The sequence below is a fragment of the Diabrotica virgifera genome, chromosome 9 (assembly GCF_917563875.1).
Source record: "Diabrotica virgifera virgifera chromosome 9, PGI_DIABVI_V3a".
NCBI lineage: Eukaryota > Metazoa > Arthropoda > Insecta > Coleoptera > Chrysomelidae > Diabrotica > Diabrotica virgifera.
In genome coordinates this window covers 201,378,875-201,401,485 of record NC_065451.1, presented here as the reverse complement: position 1 = coordinate 201,401,485, position 22,611 = coordinate 201,378,875, and the positions used below count along the sequence as shown (strand labels likewise).

Sequence of the window (22,611 nt, the reverse complement as noted above, 5' to 3'; positions counted from 1 at the left end):
GTTGCGTAATTAAATTTCCTACAATATAGAATTGATTAAAAATTTAAAAAATAGTCACCCTTGTTGCAAAATAGCAATAATTGTGAAAAAAAACATACAAAAACAAGTATTCGCATTTTACGTTTTTCAACCATTTATGCTACACTTAGGACCTTCATATTTCACCCTGAAAAACTTTATGATACATTAAAAAATACTTTAAATTTCAATAAGATCGGTTCAACAGATTTTGCAAAATAAATTTTGCAATCCAGCTTTCGTAAAAAAAATTCATTTTTTCAAAATGTTACAGGACTGAAAATAAAGCAGATAGCAAGTTGAAAATTTTTTTGCATATAGAAGTATACTGTACCTTTCATTTGTAATTTTGCAAAATTAAAATCGATTAACACCACGGCGTCAGGAATTTTTTTAAATAAACATTAATTATTGGTGCTACGCGCAGGACAGCGGATAGTTTGCTCTGATTGGGCATTCCAATGACCTTTGACAATGATTGATACATTTTAATTTTTATTACATTTCGATATAAATAAATAAATTTGTTTATTGCAAAATAAAAACACATACTCTATCTTTTAAAATAACACTTTTATTAGCAAAAACTTTCTTTGTTCATATATTTTAACTTAAATAATAAAAGTTTATTATTTTTAAACATATACAATTGTTTAAACAATATTTCACAAACAATAATAAAATTAGTTTGATTTTTGTGGAATTAAAATATTAAAATACATCAAAATATAGGGTAAGATAATAATATATTAGATAATGATTGGAAGCAATTTTGGTAGAAATCAACTTGTGTGAATCGAACACCGCTGTCCTGCGCGTAGCACCAAAAATTATTGTTTATTTCAAAAATTTTCTGACGCCGTGGTAATTAATCGATTTTAATTTTGAAAATTGCAAATAAAAGGTACAGTACACTTCTATAAGCAAAAAAATTTCAACTTGCTATCTGCTTTATTTTCAGTCCTGTAACATTTTGAAAAAATTAATTTTTTTTGCGAAAGCTGGATTGCAAAATTTATTTTGCAAAATTTATTGAACCGATCTTAATGAAATTTACAGTATTGTTTTATTGTATCATGAATTTTTTCTGGATGTAATATGAAGGTCCTAAGTGTAGAATAAATGGTTGAAAAACGTAAAATGCGAATACTTGTTTTTGTATGTTTTTTTCGCAATTATTGCTATTTTGCAACTAGGGTGAGTATTTTTTAAATTTTTAACCAATTTTATGTTGTAGGAAATTTAATTACGCAACTTTTATGTCAGTACAACTTTTCTCGGAAATGAATACTTTTAAAGTTATAATCAAAAAACTAAGAAAAAAATCGAATTTTTCCTTCATTTTTGACATTTTGATTATTTAAACAATGTTCCGGACCTTTTTGAGAGGGAGGATAACTCAAATATTATTATTTGATTTATTTTCAAGCAATTTCTGCAAAAAAATTTGAGTCACCTCTCAACGTCCATCTCAAAACAGATGCGCCCTGGACTATTATATGTTCTGGACAGATTTGTTCTCCAGAGCTTTGAAATTTTTGCTTTTTGAAGTTATACTTCTTTAGGCACGAGAGTGAATTTTTACATTCCCTGGCGCATGCGCACACCGACAGTATGATATTAGTCGCTACATTTTTTAAGTTAAGTAGCGCAAATAAAGTGTGCGTGAAAAGAATATATTATTAGTGTTTTTAGTAAATATATTTATTATAATTTTTATGTCTGGATTTGTCTTCCTCCCAATAAGTATTATTGAAAATGTTTATTTTCAATTAATCTATCTGTTACCGTGATTGTAATTATGTCCGAGAAATGATCGACTGAATACAAAAGCGCTGGTAGCCTGATCGGTAGAGCATTCGCCTAGGGATCGAGAGGTCACCTGTTCAAATCCGGACAAAGTCATATCTTTTTTTTTTAATTTTTGGTATTTTTTTTTTCTTTCTAAAATTAGTTTAATATTTAAATACAATACAAAAAACTGTTTAAAGTAGATAGGTATATTGATTGCGTTGAAATCATAATATGAAGTTAGATTATATTATAATAGAAGTATAACTTCTTACGTGCGTACAAAGTACACACACATTCTTTTTTTTTAATGACATTTTAATTTCTTCCTTTAATATCATTAATTAAGTCAAATTAATAATAAATAATCGACTTAATTACAAATATATATGATAAGGCAACAACAACTATCAAGCTAATGAAACAAACGGAGCCTATTAAAATAAACCGAGGAGTAAGACAAGGAGATACCATCTCGCCCAAGCTATTCAACCAAGCGCTAGAAGATGTGTTCAAACAACTGCACTGGGATGGTTTGGGTATAAACATAAACGGGCAATATCTGAATCACTTACGATATGCTGATGATATTGTATTAATAGCAGAAAGAAGTGAAGAATTACAAAGAATGATGGAAGAACTAGATAGAGAATCGACAAAGATAGGACTGAAGATGAATTACAGTAAAACAAAAACCATGACCAATTAACAAGAAGAACTAGTAATTACAGTGGCACCAACAAGAATAGAACAAGTAAAAGAATATATATATCTAGGACAAATCACTAGATTAAATAAAGAAAATCAGACCGAAGAAATAAAGAGAAGAATAAGGTTAGCCTGGGCATCATTCGGAAAACTGTCTTATATTCTAAAGAACAGAAAATACCCGCAATACCTAAAAACAAAAGTCTTCAATCAATGTATACTCCCTGTTTTAATATATGGCTCTCAGACATGGACGTTTACAAAAGAGAATATGGAAAAAATAGCAAAGACAGAAAGAGCCATGGAAAGACAAATGCTGAACATTATTAGACAGGAAAAGAAACGAATGGATCCGTAACAAAACAAAAGTGAAAGACGTCTCTACCCAAGTAGCAAAGCTTAAATGGAAGTTCGCCGGACACACCCTACGGCAGAAGGATGAAAGATGGACTAAGATGGTAATACATTGGAGACCATGGAACCACAAACGAAAAAGGGGAAGGCCACAGATGCGATGGTCAGATGACCTGAAGAAACACACTGGGTCAAAATGGATGCAAATTGCCCAAGATAGAGAGGCATGGAAGAAGGAAGAGGAGGCCTATATCCAAGGATGGATGTTTAGGGCTGATTAGATAGATAGATAGAATATCATTAAAGCCACATCACCTTCTACTTCCATTTGTGGCATTGCTTTTAAACAACTAATTGATGTATTCCGTCCATCTTTAATTTTTCTTGTTTTTAATGTTGTAAATTAATCCTTTAATAATTGCACTAGTCAACAAATTAACAAAAAAAAGTTGCGACTGATGTTAAAATGGCTGTATCGGAGAGTTTAAAGCATCCTGAATGCGAATTCAAACACCAAAATGTTCCACCACGTATATATTTTGAGTTATCTTCTTCTTAAAGCACAGCGCATTTCTGCTTATGCCTCCACCGTACATTGTCTGGTCATGTGAAATATTAGATTTGGAGTTATAGAATTCATCAAATATGGCTGTTTATTATAAAAATTCGTATATACTATAATATACATATAAGTTCAACACTTTCAACACTGGAAACAAAAATTATATTAAGTCTTTTGTACACAATTTTTTGCATATCCCAATTTTCCCATATCACTATTTGGATTAACACAAACACACTTTTATCCTGCATAGTAAAAAACGAGGATAGCTCCTGGTTACAGTTTTTAAATATTATAAGTTGTCCTGGCTAGTAAATTCCATTAAAAAAATCCATTATTTTAATGTAGAGCCTATGGGTTAAGCATGTCCTTTGGACAAGTGAAGGTCTCGAACTAAATCATGTAATTCAGCTTTTTTGATGCAATAAGGTGCTTTTACGTCGCTTTCGGGAAAATAAGAATCATTATTTTCTGATACATCATCAGATTCACTTTTGTCACCATACATTTCCAACTCTTTCTCCTGATTTGCCGAGGTCCTAGAACTGGTAAATCTTCTCCATGAAAAACCGGTTTTGTTGCTGAGGTAATATCTGGATATTTAATATTATGCTTGTTCTTCCTTGAAAACCCAGACACTTTTGTCATGCAAGAGTAACAGTCGTTAAAATGGTTTAGAACTATTTAAGTTTAAATGGTTAGGTTTACTGATTAAGGACTACCTTTGGTTTGTTCTTTATTTAAATGTTAATGTGTTATTCGTAGGTATTAGATATCCCAGTGTGGCCAAATTATTCACAATTTTTAGGAAAAACGTTAATTTGATAAGATCATGCCCCGATATATTACAAATGACTGTTTTAAAAAATTTTTAGTAAAATATTCATAACTTAAAAATCATAACTCATTTTTTTTTAAATCCTAACTCAAAAATCTTACGTGTTGGGAACTTTTTACCATCATAATCATATTTAGAGAGCATAAATTAACAAAAAACACCATTTTGCATTCCAGTCGCAAATTGGTTGTAAACTTGTGTTATTGTTTTGTGTGCATTAAAACTATCTGTTTCTGGCATATGTTTTTCTGGCATTCTTCTATTTCTGCTCATTGTTCTTTTAACCATTCTTCTTTCGCATGCCTAATATTGAATTCTATTTAATTTTTCACTTTTTTGTTCATTTCATCATCTTTATTTTTATAATGACGTCTTTCTTCCATTAAATCTAAATTTCCTCCATCATCAATTGTTCCTTTTTATATCTGGTTGGTGACAGAACTACTTTTTGATTCTTCTTTACGTGCCATCTCCGTGACGAAGGTTGGCAATCATCATTGCTATTCTAACTTTTGACACTACAGCCCAAAAGAGTTCAGTTGTGGTGCATCCAAACCATTCTCTGAGATTTCTCAGCCAGGACATTTTTCTTCTACCTATGTTGCGCTTTCCTTGAATCTTTCCCTGCATTATTAATTTTAGGAGCTCATATCTGTCACCACGTGTTAGGTATATATGATCCAAGTATTGCAGTTTTCTTATTTTGATTGAATCCAGTATCTCCCTGCTGTGTTCTCCTACTTTTTTTGATGTTTATATACAATACACGTAATGTAATTTAGGTAGTTTTAAATTCTTCTGTTACTTTATTTTCCACTAGCAAACTTATAAATATTTAAACGACAGGCGATATAAATCACTTTACCCGTATTTTACGAACCAATCCTTTTAGAAAACTGATTGAAATAAAGGGAATCTTGGGAAAGTACACATTTCTTACAAATACTGACATCAGCGTGATCCCAGGGGACTTGGGAATGAAACACTGCCAAAGAATACTTACGTACATAAAGGATTCAAGATTTAAACTTTAAAATTTAGTGTACATGATTTTCTGGATGTTTACCTCATTATTACTATTATTATATCATTAAGTTTGATGTCAGAGCAGGAAACAAATGACTAAATCTTGAGAAGATTAAATTGTACAATTCTCAAAATATCTTAATATTTCTCTATATACAAACAATATTTTGTACAGTGTAAATCAGTGGTTCTCAATCTTTTTGAGTCATGTACCACAAAAAACTTTTTATTATTTTTGGTACTACCTAACTCATATAGGTACCTATACCTACCTGTCTAACTAGGTAAACTAATTATGTAACTATTCGCCGTGTGCAAGTACTTGGAGGGGATACGAGAAACGATCGTGCGCGTATAGCGGACAAATCTTGCAGCTTTCTTAATATATAGGGTGTCCCAAAAGTAGTGGAACGGTCGAATATTTCGCGAACTAAACATCGGATCGAAAAACTGAAAAATACGTTTTCAATCATTTTCAAAAATCTATCCAATGACACCAAACACCAAACCCCACTATACGCCCTGGAGGTGGGGTTAGGGGTAACTTTAAAATCTCAAATAGAAACCCCTAGTTTTTCTTGCAGATTTGGATTCGTTACGTAAAAGTAAGCAACTTTTATTCAAGACATTTTTTCGAACTGTGGATAGATGGCGCTATAATTGGGAAAAACGATTTATCCTGATACCATAGGTAAATTATAGAAACGGTCTAATATCTCGAGAAATACACTTCCAAATGAGAAACCCAAAAACAGGTTTTTAATATTTTTCGAAAACCTATCGATAAACACCAAAAATGACCCTCCAACCCATCCCCTGGAGACGGGGTGGGGGGTAAATTTAAAATCTTAAATAGCAACCTCCACCTTTTATTGCAGATTCGAATTCGTCGTGAAAAATTAAGCAACATTTATTCGAAACATTTTTTAAAATTGCTGATAGATGGCGCTAATAAATCGTATTTTTCCAATTAAAGCGCCATCTATCAACAATTCTAAAAAATGTTTCGAATAAATGTTGCTTAATTTTTCATGACGAATCCGAAATTGTAATAAAAAGTGTGGGTTGCTATTTAAGATTTTAAAGTTACCCCCCACCCCACCTCCAGGGGGTGGGTTGGAGGGTCATATTTAGTGTTATTCGATAGGTTTTCAAAAAGTATTAAAAACCTTTTTTTTGGTTTCTCATTTGGAAGTATATCTCTTGAGATATTAGACCGTTTCTATAATTTACCTATGGTATCAGGATAAATCGTTTTTCTCAATTATAGCGCCATCTATCCACAGTTCGAAAAAATGTCTTGAATAAAAGTTGCTTACTTTTACGTAACAAATCCAAATCTGCAAGTAAAACCGGGGGTTTCCATTTGAGATTTTAAAGTTACCCTAAACCCCACCCCCAGGGGGTGTAGTGGGGGTTGGTGTTTGGTGTCATTGGATAGATTTTTGAAAATGATTGAACAAGTATTTTTCAATTTTTCGATCCGATGTTTAGTTCGCGAAATATTCGACCGTTCCACTACTTTTGGGACCCCCTGTATAATTCATATTGTTAATTGAAATTGTCAAATTTACGTATATTTCATACCTACTGTCATTGAAGAAAATGGGATTTCGCAAATGATGTCTTATAAATTGTAAAAATTATATGTTGCTCCACAATATTGATATGATATGCAATTATTAAAGTGAATTTAATTAATCGTATTTTGCTTGTAGTACAATGTTTACCTTTTAATAACATAACCTCAATCTTACTTTTTCTTCTTATTCTTTTTTGGGATATGGCCTTGACAATTATGCAGTAACCAGGACTAATATAATATAATTCAAAAATGCTAAAAATATTGCTGAACTATGAAACCAGGTGTCGCTTTTCCGAACTTGCACGGTCCCAGTTTGGCTGTTTTTGCATTTTGTTTACCACCTCTAATAATGATATGTACCACCAGTGGTATGGTTTGTTTAGTAGTAAATGGTTGACTTCAATTAGTGCGGTCGTAAATATTATTAAATTTATTTGACTTGGCCCATTGTTAAGACCGGTCCGGAGCGATAAGCAAACGAGGTAGACAGAGTTGGTCTTTTGACAATTAACACTTTTTAGACGGTACTCCTATAATAAAGCAAAGGATCCACAAAAGTTACAATAATTAGGACGACAAAAACAAAAAAACGGATGTAAAATATATTGCTTTGCCTTATAGGTATACCCGAAATTAATGTTCTAAAATGAGTTTGAAAATAAATTAAATCTATTTTAATTGCTAAGATTTTTAAGAAACATATTTAAATTTTACCTGAAACCGGGCCTGTTATACTATTATCGGTTAACCAAGGATGTTTATAGTCGGTACTAATTGAAGTCAACCATATACTGCTAAACAAACTTTACATGTACCACAGATTGAGAACTGCGGGTCTAAATTATATTTCGGCGAATTACTTACTGTCAGTAGCAGAATAAATCCCAAATACCCCATATGTCTGGTTAGTTCTCCCGAAAGAAATTTCGATTTTTTTACAATAAAAATATTAATCCTTTGCATTTGTATATCATCTACTTGGCAAGTATAGTTTCCCTCTTCCTCGTTCGTTACATTTACTAGATAAAGTATATTGAACGAATCCACGTACATATGGGAATAACCTGAAATATTACTCGTATTAATGTTATTGCCTAAAACTTTTTAGAAAATGCTTGCTATCAACGTTTAAGGTCCGGACCAACGGAGCGTATTAAGGCGCGCTTCACCAGTTTACCAATTTAAACGTCAGCTTACTAATTACAATATACCGCGCCCGTTACATATCAAACTACCCCGACGTTTTCAAATTCACAACTCCCCTAGTAATTCTAAAAACCCTCATTTATACGGCCGCATATGAAATGCCTCCCGAAATAGGATTTCTTACCTGTCGCTAAATTGGTCACATACGAATTGCCTCCCAAGGTTTAAATCAATTACATGGTTCTAATCTTTATGTGAAAGTGAGACGTTGCCGCACCTTCGTCTCTTTGTAAATTTTTGTCAAAATTGGTATTTTGTTATTTAATTTATTTTATTTTCAACCTTTATGTATTAAACATTATTGACACTAGGCGGTATTTATAAATTTTAACTAACTTATACATATTGTTAAGATATGTAAAATTTGAATTAATATGGTTTCGATCTTAATATTTTAGAAAAGTTAAAACATATAATAAAAATATACCAAAATTCATTTCGAAGAAATGAAAGTCAATTATCTTTGGATGGCCGTAGGTAAACAAAATTTAAATAGGGATTAAGTATTTTCTTTGTACAGTTAGTATGATAAGAAAGTGGTTATGTGTTTGGACAATGAGACCGGGTTTCCCAAATGGACTTTTGCGGCGAGGGAATAATTGTATTTAGAAATTTAAATGAATGTAATCTTTGTTTAGATATTAAGAAAGGAAAAAAAAACCGATTGGCATGTAATTAGTTTTAGGAAATTTCTAATGGTAGGGAAAATTGGTGTTTGTTATCTGAAAGGTAGATGGGGATAAAATTGAGGAACTCGGATTGGTGAAGAAGGAAAAAGGAGGGGCTAGGTATGAAGAATGGGAGTTTAGCGAAATGTTAGAGGGTGGAAGAAGAGTCAGTTGTTAAATGATCGTTAAGTCGACTAGTGGTGATCTCTAAGAGTCTCCTGAAGTAGTAAGGCAGATAAGTGAATAGTTGTGAGTTTGTTGAAATAAGTGTCCTGACGGAAGCTCATCACGTAAAGCATTGTAAGTTATATTGTTCTACTTATATTCCAAGAGTCACCGTTGCATGCCGGAACGAGAAATAGATTCAGTTTATCGAGAGGAGAAAAGGCTAGCATTGTTTTTTGAAAGATACGTGCATCTGTAGGGGGTCATTAATGACAATAGGCTTGCAATAATTTGTTGCGAGATTGCTGACTACATAGGGGGCTGCTAAGAGTAAATTGTAGGCGACCAGAGACAAGAATTTGGACAACTCATCATCCGAGAGACAGTTTTATTTTTTTTGTAGAATTATTCATAACGCAAATTTCAATAAGTACTTTAGATAGTGGTAGGGTTATTTCAATAATCAGAATAGGAGATATTATTTTTAGAGGATATTTTGAGGGTGAATTTATTTCAATAGATGCTTTTGTACCATATATGTGTTTTATTCCGTTAATCTTTGACCTTATTTATCATATGTAAAGCAAAGGAGATATTGAAGCACGAGAATATAAAACCCTGAGATTAGAGCATTAAATAGTGTGATTAAATCATAAGTGCATCATTAAAATTAAATTTAATTAATTAGTTAATTATCTAATCAATTGCTTTGAGCACACCGATCTTTGAATATCACAATAACTGGAGCCCAGAACGTGGTGGCTTAAAAATATCGCAGCTTTGCATTTGATGGTAGGGAAAGAGATAAGGAATAACTACAGGTGATCCAGAGATAATTTGACAATTTTTCCAGGTGTAAAAATAATTTTGATTTATGGATTGATCGTAGGTATTTGATATTTACTGCCATTGAATTATTTGATTTTTTTTTACCAATCGTACATTTGATATTTATTTTGAAATTTACTGATTGCATATTTGATATTTGTGGAGAAAATTTATTAAATTTGGGGAGAAATATTTGTCGTGTTCTGCAACTTATAGAGTGTTGTAAAATTTCACATTTGGCGGGGACAAAGAAAACAGTAACGAAAAGAAACAACATGTCGACCACAAGGAGGCAAAGCAAAATGCAAGAAAACAGAGAAGAGGAAAAAATTGTTGAAGAAGGATTGGATAATGAAGGAGATACAACGATTATGGAGAGAAAAGAACAGGAATTAACAGGAATAGAGAAACTATTGCAACTGATGCAACTCCAGTCACAACAAATGGATAGAAATCAACAGGAAACAAAAAGGACAATGCAATAAAATCAACAGGAATCAAAACGAGCCATGGAAGAAACACAAGAAAACAGAGAATGAACACAAGAAACAGAGAATGATGGCAAATTGGAAAAGCGTTTGGAAAAATATGAAAATGAAATGAAAGCCTGTTTAGAAAAAGTTAGAGAAGAAACAGAAAGGAAACTGGAGATGCAACGAGAAGAAATAGAAACTAAAATGAAGGATATTAAGAATGTGCAGAAGATGGAATTAGAACAGTTAGAAAGCAAATTTGAAAATGCAATACAAGAAGACAGGCGAGAAATAGAAGAAAAATTTAAGCAAAACGAAAAACAAATTGCGGAACTCAAGAATCAACAGAATTGTGGAGAAAGAAGGGAAATGATTATCCATGGTACAAGCGACGCGAAAATACAATTTGGCGGGGATATTAGAAAAACACACCCAGTACCATTTGTTAAAAATTTGAGAACCAAATTGCAACATATTAGATATTTTGACGACTGCAAAGAAACAATTAGAAACCATCTGAAAGAAGGAGCAGCGTTATGGTATGAAAGTAAAGAAGATGAGTTTGAAAATTGGACAGATTTCGAAAATAAATTTCTCAACTATTTCTGGGGGAAAGTTAAACAGAGGGAAATCAACCAAGAGCTACCGAATGGAAGATATCACGAGAAAATGGGAATATCGGAGGAAAGATATGCTTTGCAGATATATAACAATTCCAAATATCTAGACTACAAATACTCTACCGAACAACTGGTAGAAATGATAAGCAGACATTTCGAAGAAACGCTGGAGGACCACGTGATTTTGAGAAACTATCAAGATATTGATAGTTTGTGCCAATTCCTTCAAGTAAGGGAAGCAAAACGAAGAGAAATGCGAAACAGAAGACAACATGAACAATATAATGGACCGGCAAGAAGGTATCAATCAAATTATGACCAGAGAAACCGACATGCCCAATCAACAAACGAAGATAGGCCGAGAGAATACCAAAATTACAATAGACAACAAAATTATGATAACAGGAATCACGCAAAAAATAGAACATATGAAAATCACAACAGAAACAGAGATGCACAAAATCCTCCGACTAGGAATACGAACGAACAAAGGGACGGTAGAAACAATCAGAATTTCCAACGACAAAATAGAAGGGAGATGAATCATGTAACAATAGAAAACGAGGAAGAAGATATATGCAATGAATCCAGACAGGATTTTCAATAAAGCATCCACTGAACAAACATAAACAACTCTCCGGTATATTTTGTCATCCGAGAGAGTTTATACAGTTGGCGGGAAATGAAAGACAAAGTTCTAATTCCAATTTAATATTCTTAGATGCATTTATAAAACATAAAGCGATTAAAATTTTGATTGATTCTGGATCGGAGATATCGTTAATCAATAAGAAACTAGTAAAAGAATTAAATTTGGACAGATTTGTGTATAAAATTCCTAGGGTTGCTTTAGTGGGTGCAAACAACAAAAAATTGACGACAGTAAATGAAGGTTTGGGAGTGCGGATCAGAGTGGGAGACAAATACTATATTATGCAATGTGTGGTGATCGAAGATTTAAACCATGATATGATAGCGGGAATTGATGAATTGAGTGAAAAACATATCACCATAAATTTTTCGGAGAATAAACTGGAAATCAGAGCAGAACCAGACAACATAGAAGAAGAAACGGAAATAGAGAGGAAAATAATTGTTGAAAAGATAAATGAACAGGAAAAACATAAAGAAATCAATATGACTGTAGAGGAAAAACCGAAAGTACAAGAAAAAAATCAACCAGAAAAAAAAAGAAGGAAGAAAAAGAAGAAGAGTTCAAAAAGAAAGAAGGAAAACACGGTGGATACAAGAGAAAGACAGGAAATCGAAGATACGGAAGAATTGTCGGCAATCGACGATAAAACAGAAAGGAAGCAGGAAGAAAAGGAAGTTCTCATAAGAGAAATGAAAGCAGTAGAAACATGGTGCTCGGGATACCAAATGGAAATTGAAGATAAAAAAAAACAGAAGAAGAAATAAAGGATGAGGACAGAGAAGAAATGGCAATAATGGACGAGAATCCAGAATTTTATGAAGAAATATTATGGACAGTGAACACATGCGAACAAAATGAGGATGAAAGAAAATTAAAATGTGGAGAAAATATGGAAAAGGAAGTAGAGAAGATTCTAGAAAGTTATGGAGATTTGATTAATGAAGAAAGCCGAGTGGCTAAAAATTATGAAAATTCTTTTAAAGTTAAAAACTTAGAAAATTTTAAATCCAAGACATATCCAATCCCGTATAAATACAGGCAAAGCGTCGGACAGGAAATTGAAAAAATGATCAAAGACAAGGTGATAGAAAGATGTGACTCTCCATATATCAACCCGATAGTATGCGTTAAAAAATCGAGTGGTGATTTGCGATTATGTTTAGATGCAAGAAACATTAATTCACACACAATCGCGCAATACGAAGCGCCTTTGAACATCGAAGCCATATTTGGACGAATCACAGGGTCACACATTTTTTCCAAAATCGATTTGAAACATAGTTTTTGGTTAATACCTTTGGCAGAGAAATGTCGAAATTATACCGCTTTTTCGATCGACGGAGTGGTATACCGATTTAGGGTGGTACCATTTGGCCTACAGAGTGCATGCGCTGCTTTGGTTCGCGCATTGAACACAATCTTAAATAGGCATGAAGAATTTGTTGTACATTACATAGATGATTTATTAATTTTCTCACCAGATATAACAAGCCATCTACGACATATTCACACTGTGCTAGAAGAACTGGATCAAGCGGGATTGAAATTAAATATTCAAAAGTGTCAGTTTTTCCAAAAGGAAATACTGTATTTAGGATTCAAATTAGACACAAAAGGGATTAGTCTTGCAGAAGATAGAATCGGAATTATAAATAACTACGCTAGGCCAACCAATTTAAAAACATTGCGGGGATTTTTGGGAATGGTAAACTATTTAAAAAAACTAATACCAGACATCAGCACAAAAGAAATACCGTTGATAGCATTACTTAAGAAAAATGTTAGGTGGAAATGGGGAACGGAACAAGAAATGGCTTTCAAAAATTTAAAAGGAGCTTTCTCCACAGCTGTAAGAGTACATCACCCAAGATATGATCAACCTTTCATTCTCCGGACCGATGCTTCCATAACAAAATTCGCAGGGGTGTTATCACAGATCCAAGACGATGTAGAGGTGCCAATCTGTTTTGTCTCCCGTGTAACCAAAACATATGAGAGAAAGTACAGCGTTACTGAATTAGAGTTCGCCAGTGTGTTATTTTGTGTAAATAAATTACGGTTTTACCTACTAGGGGCAAAATTCACCGTTGAAACAGACCATGCAGCTTTGGTACATATAATGAAAAATAGGCTGGTAAATAATATAATTCATAGGGGCATTCTTTTACTTCAAGAGTATGATTTTGAATTTAAATATATCAAAGGAACTGACAATATCTTGGCTGATGCGTTGACGAGAGATGAACAATTCCGCAAAGAGGACCACAAAACTCTCCACGTTGGCATGAACATAATGAGAGAAGAAGCAGGCTTATTTTCTTTGGCTCAGATCAGGGAAAATCAGGAACAACTGGATGAAAGAGAAAAGCAAAGGGCCGAACAAGAAGATAACTTATATTTTAAGAGGGTCGATGGTAAAGAACTATATGTAATCACGGAACAGATGGCAAAAGAAGTTTTAGCAAAATTACACTGTGACAACGGACACATTGGAAGCAGGAAGGTGTGGCTTATGTTCAGGGAGAACTACATTTGTCGACAGGACTATACAATAGCCAAAGAGATGACTCGAAATTGCGAGACATGCCAAAAGTGTAAAAGTAAGAATTTCAAAAACGAAAACATCACAAAAAACGTCATAGCTCGGAAGAAACTGGATATTGTCGCCATTGATATGTTGAGCGATTTAATAACAACAACACAGAGGAATAAACACATATTAGTTATGGTGGATGTTTTCTCAAAGTATTTAAAACTGTACCCATGTAGAACCACGAAAGGAGCTGAAATACTTCGGAAGATAGACGATTTTATCGAAACAGTGGGAAGACCAGACAATATTTTGTTGGACAATGCGACATACTTTAGGAATGACCGTTTTAAAGGGGAATTAAGAGAGAGAGGCATAAATAAAAAATTTGTAAGCATCCGACATCCACAGAGCAACCCATCAGAGCGTTTTATACAAGAAGTCACAAAATTTCTAAGAATTGCTGCGGAAGAACATCATCGACATTGGGACAGAAAAGTGTTTGAAATAGAGACGTATTTGAACTGTGCACCAAATACGGTTACCAAGGAGACGCCTTTATATGTAATGAAAGGAACAATGCCTACGAGACCGTGGGAAGACACCGCCCCCAGACAATACGAAGAAGTGATCGAGGTGGTTCAACGAAGATTGAGACGAAGTGGAGAGAAATATCTCCAAAGGCAAGAGAGGACCCGAAGAAGAAGGCCGGTTACATTCCAGAAAGGGGATAAAGTTTTAGTGAGGGCACTGAGGGTGTCCAATTTACAAAATGGTATTTGTGCTAAATTGATGCCGGTATTTGAAGGTCCATATAGGGTCAATACGGAAAATGGGGTAAATAGTTATGAATTAGCGCATATAGAGACAGGCAAGATACGGGGTATTTTTAACATTCACGACATTTATAAGTATCATAAGTAGAGTTTGGTAACATAATGGAATAATTTGATCCTAAAAAAAAAACTTGTGTCATTTAAATAAATAACAGAATTTTTTCGGCAAATCAAATGGCGGGGAGTTGTTAAGATATGTAAAATTTGAATTAATATGGTTTCGATCTTAATATTTTAGAAAAGTTAAAACATATAATAAAAATATACCAAAATTCATTTCGAAGAAATGAAAGTCAATTATCTTTGGATGGCCGTAGGTAAACAAAATTTAAATAGGGATTAAGTATTTTCTTTGTACAGTTAGTATGATAAGAAAGTGGTTATGTGTTTGGACAATGAGACCGGGTTTCCCAAATGGACTTTTGCGGCGAGGGAATAATTGTATTTAGAAATTTAAATGAATGTAATCTTTGTTTAGATATTAAGAAAGGAAAAAAAACCGATTGGCATGTAATTAGTTTTAGGAAATTTCTAATGGTAGGGAAAATTGGTGTTTGTTATCTGAAAGGTAGATGGGGATAAAATTGAGGAACTCGGATTGGTGAAGAAGGAAAAAGGAGGGGCTAGGTATGAAGAATGGGAGTTTAGCGAAATGTTAGAGGGTGGAAGAAGAGTCAGTTGTTAAATGATCGTTAAGTCGACTAGTGGTGATCTCTAAGAGTCTCCTGAAGTAGTAAGGCAGATAAGTGAATAGTTGTGAGTTTGTTGAAATAAGTGTCCTGACGGAAGCTCATCACGTAAAGCATTGTAAGTTATATTGTTCTACTTATATTCCAAGAGTCACCGTTGCATGCCGGAACGAGAAATAGATTCAGTTTATCGAGAGGAGAAAAGGCTAGCATTGTTTTTTGAAAGATACGTGCATCTGTAGGGGGTCATTAATGACAATAGGCTTGCAATAATTTGTTGCGAGATTGCTGACTACATAGGGGGCTGCTAAGAGTAAATTGTAGGCGACCAGAGACAAGAATTTGGACAACTCATCATCCGAGAGACAGTTTTATTTTTTTTGTAGAATTATTCATCACGCAAATTTCAATAAGTACTTTAGATAGTGGTAGGGTTATTTCAATAATCAGAATAGGAGATATTATTTTTAGAGGATATTTTGAGGGTGAATTTATTTCAATAGATGCTTTTGTACCATATATGTGTTTTATTCCGTTAATCTTTGACCTTATTTATCATATGTAAAGCAAAGGAGATATTGAAGCACGAGAATATAAAACCCTGAGATTAGAGCATTAAATAGTGTGATTAAATCATAAGTGCATCATTAAAATTAAATTTAATTAATTAGTTAATTATCTAATCAATTGCTTTGAGCACACCGATCTTTGAATATCACAATAATATATATAAATAGTTTTATAACCATTATAATATAATATATTTTATTATAACCATTATTTTTTATAATTAATAATCTAACAAAAAATACAAAAACATATTAAGTATTTTATAGATTTATTAAAAATAACATAACAAAAAAACTTATTTGGAAAATAATACAAAATGTGTATAGAAATATAAAATTACAAAATATTTTTCCTAAATTTATATGATACTACTTTGCCAAATTCTAATCTATTTATTTTACATTCTCTTAATTCTAAAATTTTTTCATTTAGAAAATTTATTTTTGCTGTACTTTCCGCAACAATTTTTTTTTGGTGTCGAAACAGAATTCATTTTAATGTAGGTATTTATTTGAAATTGTAAAATTACATCAATAAAATTATTAATGTTAGGATGAGGGCAGTAGAAAGAAGAATTATACTTGGAATGAAAACTTTCGCATGGGTTTGTGGTTCTTTGTAAGGATGAAGAGTGCTCAGCCCAAAGATGTGGAGGAAATGTCGAATTTTCAGATATGTAATTATCAACAAGATAATCACAAAACTGGGTGACTCTTTCATCGACTGGTTTAATTTCTGCCAAATCTATATAAAAAAAATCGCTACCACCTTTAGGATGTAAGAATGAAAGACCAAAAATATAAATAAGAAAATGCGTAATTTCGGTTGAGTCAACACCTTCTTTCTAGTATTCTGGAGCTAATCACAGTGCTTGAACCTTTCTATACCATGCCTGACCCAAATGAAAATGACATCCATGAAGATCTGCTTCAGGAAATCTCATACGAATACCATTATGAATGGAAATTTCAAAGTCTGAAGTTATTACTTTAGGGAATACAGTACAATTAATTTTAAAACATTCTTCTATGATATATTTAAAAGCGAGATAATATGAAGAATGTGAAGATGACTTTTTATCTTGAAGTAGACAAAAGACAAGAGGAATATAATGTCCATTTTTCAAGCCATGTGTACTAAACAATTGAGTGAAAAAACGAGGACAGTATTCAAAAGTTCCGTCAACATCAACATATCAATTGGAAACAGTCGAAAGAAAACGAAGATTTGAAAAACATGTTAATATAACAATATGATTATCTTTGTCATTTTTAATTATAAAATTTTCATTTCTATTTGTAATAATAGAAGATGAATCGAGAGCTTTACGAAATTCAGAAATATTTTTGAGAAGTTTAATTAAAGAATTTGTGGTTCTAGCATAATATAAATTTTGTCTCACCCTATTGATATCATTGATAGTAAATGTATCTATATTTGTCTTCTTAAGTTCTTTACAAATGAGCTTCATTGATTTTTCGCTGAGATCTTCCACGCTGCTTTTTTTTATTGAATTTCTTACGGCTTTTCTATTGTAAACTTCGGCAGACAACTTCTCGTGGTTATGTATGATCTAATATTGATTCAATTATCGTATTTTCACATCCTAGTGTTTTCACAAAAATACTTTGCAGGTTTTTTTAGTATATCTCCACCGTTTTACTGTATCTTTGGCCAACATTTAAAAATATTAAGGTAAAAGTACCTATTCATGGAATCGTTAAGAAGAGACTAGAATCGCAATTGGAATTACCCAGAAAATACCCAGAGAATATAAACAAACAAAAAGATTAAGGTAAAAGTACCTATTTATAGAATTATAAAATGGAATTATAAATATGGAAGAGATTAGAATCGGAATTGGAATTACCCAGAAAAGCTGGATATTAGATTGACGGGTAACAACTTTCTTTTCTAAAAAGAAATGTGTATGTCGTACTGTGAAATATTTATGTGAAACAAATTTTATGTAGGTACACTGCAATAAGAATTAGAAAAATCAAAATAAATAGATACTACCTATTTAAATTATAATTTGGCAACATTCTGTCATTATACAGAGATTAAATAGACAAAATATCAGCCTAAATGATTAACGAAACGGAGGCATTTCGATTGTACCTGGGAGGCATTTCATGTATGAAAATATTTACCTGAAAAAGTGGGAGGCATTTCGATAACGCCGATTTATACATTATTACAATGTTCTAGAAATAAACAACAACATCTCGAAAAAGGTAAAAGAATTTACTTCAGAAGTCTAGAACAATCGAACATCATAAGTCATAATAAAAGAAGGGTCTTGTTTACATTAAAATTTTAATAAATAGGCCAGGTCGTGAGCAGCGCCCAGCATCACAAAATAGTGAAAACGAAAGACAACATGGTGAGCGCCCAATCTTTTCTCTGGAGGTGCCGTCTCCGCTTCAAAGATTGGCAATGATCAGAGCGATTTTTAGTTTTGAGACCGCGGCTCTAAGTAATTCGTTGTTATTACATCCAAACCATTCGATAAGGTTCTTCATCCATGACGTCTCCTTCCTATGGATCTTTTTCCCTGGATTTTTCCTTGCATAATGACCTGGAGTATTAAATATTTATAAAAAACCATACAGAAGTAAAAACTTTTGTATATTGGTATAAAAAGTTTTATTAAAAAACATAAAAGTCCTCCAAAAGGATTTGCAAAACGTTTTCAATCTGAATCAGATCATCCTCAGTGCCTAGAACGAAGTATTTCCACGTTAAAATGAATGCAAAAGGTTAAAATTGTGACTAGGTTAAAGAAAAATGTGGCAATACTTACGTTCTGCTTCGTAAAAGAAACTAGCAACTTTTTGAAAAAGGTTACATCGATATTAATGGTTTACATAATAATTAAGTGATATTTGCAGCGACTCCAAGTCTATGTTACAAGATGAAATGTGCTAGGAGTGCTCAAAGGGCAACATGGTTCCCTGCTCGTTAAGAACCAAGTTCTTAACAAGTTCTTAACTTGGTTCTTAACGAGCAGGGAACCATGTTGCCCTTTGAGCACTCCTAGCACATTTCATCTTGTAACATAGACTTGGAGTCGCTACAAATATCACTTAATTATTATGTAAACCATTAATATCGATGTAACCTTTTTCAAAAAGTTGCTAGTTTCTTTTACGAAGCAGAACGTAAGTATTGTCACATTTTTCTTTAACCTAGTCACAATTTTAACCTTTTGCATTCATTTTAACGTGGAAATACTTCATTCTAGGCACTGAGGATGATCTGATTCAGATTGAAAACGTTTTGCAAATCCTTTTGGAGGACTTTTATGTTTTTTAATAAAACTTTTTATACCAATATACAAAAGAAGTTTTTACTTCTGTATGGTTTTTTAACTATGGTATACAGCCAGCTACGGGGACTTTCCCATTGATTTTGATTAAATATTTATCTCCACTCATCCCATATCCCATATATCTCAGTTTTCTTCTCCTCTTCTTCTTCTTATTCTTCTTTAAGTGCCCTGTCCGTTGCAAACGTTGGCTATTAACATGGCAACTCTGATCTTGCTTACGGCACTTTTGAATAGTTCGACTGATGTGTGCCCGAAGTACTTTCGCAGATTTTGGAGCCACGAGTGTCTTATCTTGCCTGTCCCTCTCTTACTGTCAATTCTCCCCTGGACAATCAGTTACAGTAGACACAGTTGCAGTTTCTTCTGTTAATTATTAGAAGTAACTACTTCTCTTTCCTTATCCATCCGTCTCATTGCCTCTACGTTGGTTATTCTATCTACCCATGAGATCTTCAGCAGTATTCGGTACATCGACATCTCGAATACCTCCATTCTCCTCACGTCAATTTTCTTTTAGTGTCCACGTTTCCATTTCATAGTATCATACGAATAACACGTAGCACCTCAGCAGTCGTAGATTTTACTCAAGGTTTAAGTCTTGACAGCAGGGAAGCCTCTTCATTCTTGTAAATGTGTTTCTGGCCTGTTCGATTCTGATTCGTATTTCTTGAGCGTCGTCATTATTTTCATTAATGGTTGTACCTACATAGGTATTTGAATTCTCTTACTCTTTCAATAGGCTGATTCTTACATATATCTCACGAATGCCCTGAGTTGTCTTTGATATTATGATATATTTTGTTTTGCTTATGTTGAGCGATAGTCCATATTCTCATGTTACTGTGAAATTAATTAATATTTCTTCTTCTTCTACGGCGCTACAGCCCAAATTGAGCCTTGGCCTCCTTCATTTTTTGCCTCCACCCTTGCTTGTCTGTGGCTGCTCTTCTCCATACACAGACTCCTAAAAGGGTTTGTGCGTCGCTGTTTACTGTGTCTTTCCAGCGCTTTCTTGGCTTTCCAACCGATCTCTTTCTCTGCATTCTAGCATTCAGTGCTCTTTTTGGTAGCCTATCCTCTCCCATCCTTATGCCCGGCCCATTGCAATCTTTGTATTCTAATGAAGTCTGACAGGGGTGTTTCCTTATAAAGTTGATAAAGCTCGTTGTTGTATCGGCTTCTGAGGATTCCGTTTTCCCTCACAGGTCCTGGTATTCTCATCAGTACTTTCCTTTCGAATGTGTCGAGTTTGTTTTTGGATGTTTCTTTCAGGACCCATGCTTCACTGCCATAGCATGCTATTGGTCGAATTAAGGTTTTATAGATTCTCATCTTTGTATTTCGGTGGACATTTTTAGACCGAAATATATATGGGAGAGGGCAAAATAAGCTCTGTTTGCCTGCGTTATTCTCTTTCGTATTTCTCTTCTGATCGGATCTTCTCATCCGTCGGCATACAATTCTGCTCCCAGGTATGTAAACTTTCCAACCGTTTCAATGTCATCTGCATGTATAATGTTTTGTGGGACTATATTTCTTCTCGTCTGTATCATTATTTTTGTTTTTTCTGTGTTAATTTCCAGACCTAGCCTTTTTGTTTGCGTTTTTAACTCTGCGTATGTTTCCTGTGCTCCTGTTGATGTTCTACTCATAATATTAATATCATCGGCATAAGCGGCCAGTTGAACCGTTCGGTTGGTCAGTAGGTTTCCTCGTCCAGTTTGCATTTGCCTAACCGCATACTCCAGTGCCAGGTTAAAAAAAGTTGGGGCCAGCTCATCTTGCTTTAGTCCCTGCGAAATTTTGAGAAAGTCTGTCCGGTGGTTTTGTATTCGTACACATGCCTGAGTTTCATCCATTGTGGCTTTAATGAGTCTAATTAGCTTGTGTGGTATTGCCAATTCAGCCAATATATTGTAGAGTTTGTTACTTTTGAATGAGTCGTATGCCTGTTTGAAGTCTACTTAGTTAATAAATATTTACTTTTTGATAAAATCGGTCGGATCCAGAGTATGGACGGTACACCACCAGTGTGGGCGGTAGAAATTTTATTACCTTTTTTAATTCATACAATGATATAAATCTTAACACAACGTGGTTAGATTACTACATAGTAAAATGACCATGGCACTGATCGTATCAACTACTAGCTCCATGGAAAAGAGGACGATTTGGTACCTGTATGTTAAATTTCTTTGAACTGTGACATTTTACCGACAATTCCCAAAAAGCCAAGTGCAACAACCTGCTCGGATCACAGAACAATATCTTTAATGAGTCACACACTTAAAACATTTTTGAAAATAATACACAGCAGAATTGTTAAAACTCTCGAATATAAAATCAGTGACACACAATTTGGCTTTAGAAATGGTATGAGCACACGAGATGCTTTGTTCGGCTTGAATGTGCTGGCCCAGAGCTGCATGGACATGAATCAGGATATGTACTTATGTTTTGTAGACTTTGAAAAGGCATTGGATAAAGTTCAACATAAAAAGCTTGTAGATATATTAAAAAGAAAAATATTGACAGTCGTGATATGAAAATTATATCTAATATATATTGGAATCAAACTGCCAAGGTAAGAGTTGACAACCAGGACACCCAAGATATCAAAATACAAAGAGGAGTCCGTCAGGGTTGCGTGCTGTCTCCACTACTTTTCAATGTCTACAGTGAAGCAGTATTTCAAAAAACGCTCTCAGATTCAATAAAAGGTATATCTATCAATGGAGAAGTTTTGAACAACTTACGTTTTGCAGACGATACAGTAATAATAACGGATAACAACAATGATTTACAGAACGTAATGCAACGCCTTAGAACGCTGTCATGAGTACGGATTGAAGATGAATTTAAAGAAAACTAAATGCATGACCATAGCTAAATCAGCACACGCAAATACCCAATTAACTATTGAAGATACTGTAATTGAGAGTGTGGATAACTACAAATACTTAGGAACGTGGATAACATCAAATGTATACCAAACCAAAGAAATTAAGACACGTATTGAAATAGCACGTGCATCATTCATTGAACTTAAAAAGGTTCTTTCTTGTCGGGATATAAGGTTTGAACTACGCCTAAGGATGTTTCGATGTTACGTGTTCTCTACTCTTCTTTATGACTTGGAAGCGTGGACATTGAAA

At 33.5% G+C, this 22,611-nt stretch overlaps 1 protein-coding gene across 1 annotated transcript in view; it reads right to left on the bottom strand.

Moving 5' to 3' along the window:
• LOC114334086 (uncharacterized) overlaps positions 1-22,611 on the bottom strand; it is a 66,889-nt gene that overhangs the window by 29,966 nt on the left and 14,312 nt on the right. The window contains exon 4 of the mRNA XM_028284101.2: positions 7,747-7,946. Coding sequence (XP_028139902.2) covers positions 7,747-7,946 — 200 coding nt within the window. The remainder of the gene's footprint in view (positions 1-7,746; positions 7,947-22,611) is intronic.